We start from the raw sequence: 4,822 nt of genomic DNA, 5'->3' as shown, positions 1-4,822 counted from the left end.
TCCTGCAGAGAAAAACGGCTGTTTGAGATGAAGTACTCAGTACTGCGTTTACCTGTGTTTTGTAGGATCGTGTACTATGACTTTATACACTATATACTACATGTACACACTAGAGTATATTTGACTTTATATTGACTACACACACATCTCTACACTACATAGACTTCTCCTGTTGGAGACTCTTTAATGTTGCATTGTTCTTGTCACAATATGTTGAGCATGTCTCATGGTTAGAACTAGTCTCTCTCTCTCTCTCTCTCTCTCTCTCTCTCTGTCTGTCTATGTAAACCCACCCATCAACCTATTAACTCATTAACCAACCCTTCTCCTGTCTGATTTCTCTCTGACTGGTCCGTCGTCTGTCGTCTGTCGTCCGTCGTCTGTCGTCTGTCGTCTGTCGTCCGTCGTCTACTTACGGCGGCGTTGTTGTCGAAGCAGGTCGATGGTCCTTTTCGATAACGCGCGACAGCCATTTCTTCACACCGATTCTCTTCCTTAACTGTATAGGTGGCGCCATTGAGGAAAAAAAAAAAATCAAAGTGTTTGGATTTTCCTACCTTCCCATCAGGCACCACGTCATAACTCACCCCCCCCTCCCACCGACTCCCCCTGCAGGGCCACAGATGTAAATGAACGGCCATTACTCACACGCCGGCGCCGTGATATTCTAAAATAACCTTGAAACGACTGTTAAACGTCGGCCGTTCTGCCGTTATGGTAATGAGGAGATGGGACGCCGCGATCTCCTTCTGCGCCAGCTGCTGAGCAAAGTGAAAAAGGATACACTCCTCTTCCTCCTGGGACAGCTTCTCTATCTCACAGGTGTTACACGGCATCTTCTCCGCCACCACGAACAGCAAGTTGGTGTTGTTTATCCTCTTGGCGTGAATTAGCCTGGAGGGGGGGGAGGAGGGGGGGACTGTCAACAACCTGTTCTCCTCACTTCCATCACAGACTCTTCTCCTCATGGATGATCCAGATTCATGGACCTCAGAGACCGTCTGGTTCTGGTTCTGGCTCATTTACAGCTGATCAGTGTTAATCATCAACATGTCTGTTACAGCTTCATCACTGACAGAGTGTGGGTCTGTGTCTGTGTGTGTGTGTGTGGGGGGGGGTGCAGACCTGGAGCAGTTGCCACAGTCCTGCAGTATGTTGAAGGAGCTGCTCAGATTACTTAAGTAGTACTGCGTCTGGATCATCACACAGCTGCGCTCCTTGGCGTCGAACCCTTCAGCGTCAACTTCGTCTGCAGCCGCGTCGCCACAGCAGAGAAAGGTGGAGAAAATATTTAAAAACATGTGATCGAGAAAATGATGAAAAGTTCAGTCACGTCACAACTCACTCACTGTGTAAGAAAAGAAAGAAATAAAAGTCAGATTCCCCCGTGCACCACTAGAGGGAGCCCAAGATCCACCAGTGATATGTAAACCATAGTTTGAGAACCACAGTTTTAAAGGATTTCTGCATGACTTTTATACATTTACACTTGAAACCAAGTCAAAATATAAACAGTGATTTTCTTCTTATGACTTTAAATAAAAACGATGAAAATCTAAAATGAACAGAAACAACGTGACCGTGACTGTGACAGTGACTGACCTCTGACGAAGAGGCTGTGATAGGCCAGGCCATAGATGAACTGTTGGAACAGAGACCTGGGGGGTAATAAAGAAATCTGTAGTTAATTAATTAAACATGTTATTGTAACCAGGTGACTGAGGGACGACGTCATGTGATCTCACCATGCTGCTGCCGACGTCCACCAGGCCACGTTGACAAAGTCTGCGATCGTGGGCTGTGGACACACAACAAAGAATAATGTTAGTGTAGTACAACAAGTCGTACTGTAGGGGGTGTCAGATCTCCATCCACTGAAGTATCTCCTGATCCCGTATCAATCTCCTCAGTCATTGATCAGTTATTGATTTTTCTCCCCAATTCCCAGTCCAATATTCCTGGTGTTGGTTCCAGATGTAGATCCCTCTGCCCCCCCCCCCTCACACTACACCGTGTGTCTGCGTCATGCAGTCGTGTACGACTTCGTACCACGAAGACTCTGGGCGCCGCTCCGTGTTCACTGATGGGAATCCGCTCACACACAGACTGGTAGTCGAACGACTGTTTGCGGTTGTAGAAGGAGTTGTTGTAGAGCGCGTGCATCAAGTACGGGTCGACGTCACTGAAGAACATTCCCACCTGGGAGAGGGAAGAAAAAAAAAAGTTTGAAGTTTTTCCACAAGTTGAAGGAAATAAAGGAGAAGAAAAGTGAGGCTGGTGTCGTCACCTTGTTCCAGTCGTCCTTCTGATTGGACATGATCAGGAACCCACCGTCGTCCAACAGGTAACAGAGCAGATCCTGAGAAAAAAAAAAGGATCTTTCATTGATTTGATGTTTGTATTTGCAGACAAATCTTTGGTTCATGGTCAGAGGAGCTCACGTCACTGTTGGCCTCACAGTCCATCTCACATCCTCTGTTTGGTCCACACTGTCACAGTCAAAACAGCATCACGTCACTGGAGCCCAGCAACAACGAAAAAAGTGAAGTGAAAGTGTGTGAAGTTTTACCGTGTTGGATCCCTGGCGGTTGTCGGTGTGATTACTGGCCAGGATCTTGAACTTGTCCGTCCAGGCCTCCAGGTCCAGCTTCACTCCAACCACTGAGGTCCAAGACAAACAAACAAACACCAGCGTAGGACCAGTACGTCCACATGAAGAACCCCAGTTAAACTGTGGGGTGAGGCTTCCTCCCCCGTCTCACCTGCAGGTTTGATACTTTTTCCTCCTAAGGTTATGTCTATGGCCGTGCTGACCAGGATCCCGATGGTGTCGTTGTCTGGAGCAGCTCGTCGCGGGCTGAGAGGAAGAAAAAGAACAAAGAAAAACGGGAGCGTTGAGAGCAGGACTGGAGTTGGATCTACGGCTCCACACAAACACAGACCTGTTCGATAAGGAGCTCTGAAGATGTAGCCTCTGTTGTCAAGACTGCGGCGGTAATAGCTGGCGTTGAACGGTTCAGGATCTTCCTCCCAGGTTTCTGCAGCTCTGAGGTTTAAAACCACAGGAAACGTGATGTGAATCTGAGCCAAAATAAAGAAGTGCCTCCGTCGGCCGAGCTTACTTGTTTGGAAACACTCTGGTTATTCCTCCGTCGGTCGCAGCGAACACTGCCAAGAAGCCGTACCTGAAGACAGAGTGGGGGGGGGGGGTTAACTGTCAATCACACGGACGGTTCACGCCCAAACGTCCCTCAGTCAGAGCTCACACTCACGTGTTCAGGTCTTTGTTCTTCCACACCTTCTCCACCAGCTGCCTGATGATGCCAGTGTCCAGGATGAGGTTGTGGAGCAGCAGATTATCACCTGGACACCAACAGAAGACGACAGGACGACAGGACGGCAGGGTTAGGACCAAATCTCAGCCGGGAGCCATGGTTTTAGCCAACAAGTAAAATAATGTACCATCATAACACAACGTCTAAAATATAAAAAACTAAAACAAAACACATTTGTTTTAATCTAAAGCAAAATAAACAAAACTATTTAATTTATTAAAATGTAAAAAAAAAAAAAAAAATCATTTTCTCCATCATCAGACTTTTAGCTGCTGTTCAGATGTGTGGTGCGGCGTCCGTTCAGTTTCCGTCAAACTCACATTGTTTGGAGTCCGGCGTCACCTTCTCCATGAGAGCGATGAAGTTGAGCAGGAACTCCGTGTTGTTGCTGGACAGTTCCAGATCGTTGCAGTATTCCCTGAGGACAAGTCAAAACGTTTACAGAAGGTCAAACAAACGCGTCGACATCATCTGTCGCCGCTCGACCTTCACAAAGAGCATTCTGGGAAGAGAAGGAAACTAGAGGCGTCGATGAAACATTCCTCCGTCCAAGGTTACGTTAACATTACGTTAATGAACCGTGGAAAAAAGAAAAGAAAAGAAAAGAAGCGTGCATTAAGAGAGAGTCTTTGACTTGACTTAAAGACGATGTTTTCAGGTCAAACGTGCAGAAACAGAGTTCTTCCATTTAACTCTTCAACGGCACCGACATGCTGAACTGTTCACACTTAACAACCGTGTCATGAAGAACTGGAAAATAAACTCAAACTTCTGACTAAAAAAATAAAAGTAAAACTTTTAAACATGGAGACAAACACAAACCAACGAGAACATGCAGCAAAAACTCGACGTCAGATGAACACGATTCAGGAAACAACGTCACAGACTGAATCAACAAAAACCCAAACAGGAAATATTTAACATCATAAAATGTGGAGACAAAAAAAAAAACAAAAAACAAAGACGCGTGATGATCAGTTCACACACACAGGGTCGGGGTCGGGGGGGCGGGGCTACCTGGGAGCAATGAACACATGTCCTTCAGACTCAAAACTGTTTGGCAGCAGGGATTCAAAATCTGCAACAGAAAGGAGGAAGATTATCCAGGAAGAGGAGCGAGCAGACCAGAGGGGAGTTGTGGGTAAAAACATCGGCCGTTCTTCAGTGGTGCAGCGACGCGGGAGTGAGCTTACCATAGCAACAGTGAGGTATCATGGGAACACTAGCGTTAGCCAATATGGTGCCTTGAATTCCACCTGACTCCTGACGGATGGCTGCTGGTTCTGAGCACTCACTCACAAGTTTGGTTTTTTATTTTTCAGTTTCTTTTTTTTGGATTCGTTCCTACGTTTTTGGACGTCGGAGAACTGACTTGACCAGAGCGACGTGTCAGGAAGTTAGTTCTCAGACGGTGTGAGCCACAGTGAGTGCTTCTGGATCAGGCAGGCATCAACATGGCCAACTGTTGCAGGGGGGTGGGGGGGTGG

At 46.8% G+C, this 4,822-nt stretch overlaps 1 protein-coding gene across 1 annotated transcript in view; it reads right to left on the bottom strand.

Annotated features, from left to right (window-relative positions):
* Positions 1 to 21: 21 nt before the first annotated feature.
* Positions 22 to 4,822, bottom strand: part of cacna2d2a (calcium channel, voltage-dependent, alpha 2/delta subunit 2a) — a 106,288-nt gene continuing 101,487 nt past the window's right edge. The window contains exons 23-36 of the mRNA XM_017036667.2: positions 4,353 to 4,413; positions 3,656 to 3,753; positions 3,273 to 3,363; positions 3,123 to 3,185; positions 2,763 to 3,046; positions 2,570 to 2,661; positions 2,442 to 2,489; positions 2,288 to 2,359; positions 2,050 to 2,199; positions 1,746 to 1,798; positions 1,603 to 1,658; positions 1,126 to 1,249; positions 785 to 894; positions 22 to 499 (exon numbers count right to left, since the gene is read on the bottom strand). Coding sequence (XP_016892156.1) covers positions 297 to 499; positions 785 to 894; positions 1,126 to 1,249; positions 1,603 to 1,658; positions 1,746 to 1,798; positions 2,050 to 2,199; positions 2,288 to 2,359; positions 2,442 to 2,489; positions 2,570 to 2,661; positions 2,763 to 3,046; positions 3,123 to 3,185; positions 3,273 to 3,363; positions 3,656 to 3,753; positions 4,353 to 4,413 — 1,505 coding nt within the window. The 3' untranslated portion in view covers positions 22 to 296. The remainder of the gene's footprint in view (positions 500 to 784; positions 895 to 1,125; positions 1,250 to 1,602; positions 1,659 to 1,745; positions 1,799 to 2,049; positions 2,200 to 2,287; positions 2,360 to 2,441; positions 2,490 to 2,569; positions 2,662 to 2,762; positions 3,047 to 3,122; positions 3,186 to 3,272; positions 3,364 to 3,655; positions 3,754 to 4,352; positions 4,414 to 4,822) is intronic.

This window comes from Cynoglossus semilaevis, chromosome 11, assembly GCF_000523025.1.
Source record: "Cynoglossus semilaevis isolate Cse_v1.0 chromosome 11, Cse_v1.0, whole genome shotgun sequence".
Classification (NCBI taxonomy): domain Eukaryota; kingdom Metazoa; phylum Chordata; class Actinopteri; order Pleuronectiformes; family Cynoglossidae; genus Cynoglossus; species Cynoglossus semilaevis.
This window is presented reverse-complemented; position numbering and strand designations above follow the sequence as displayed.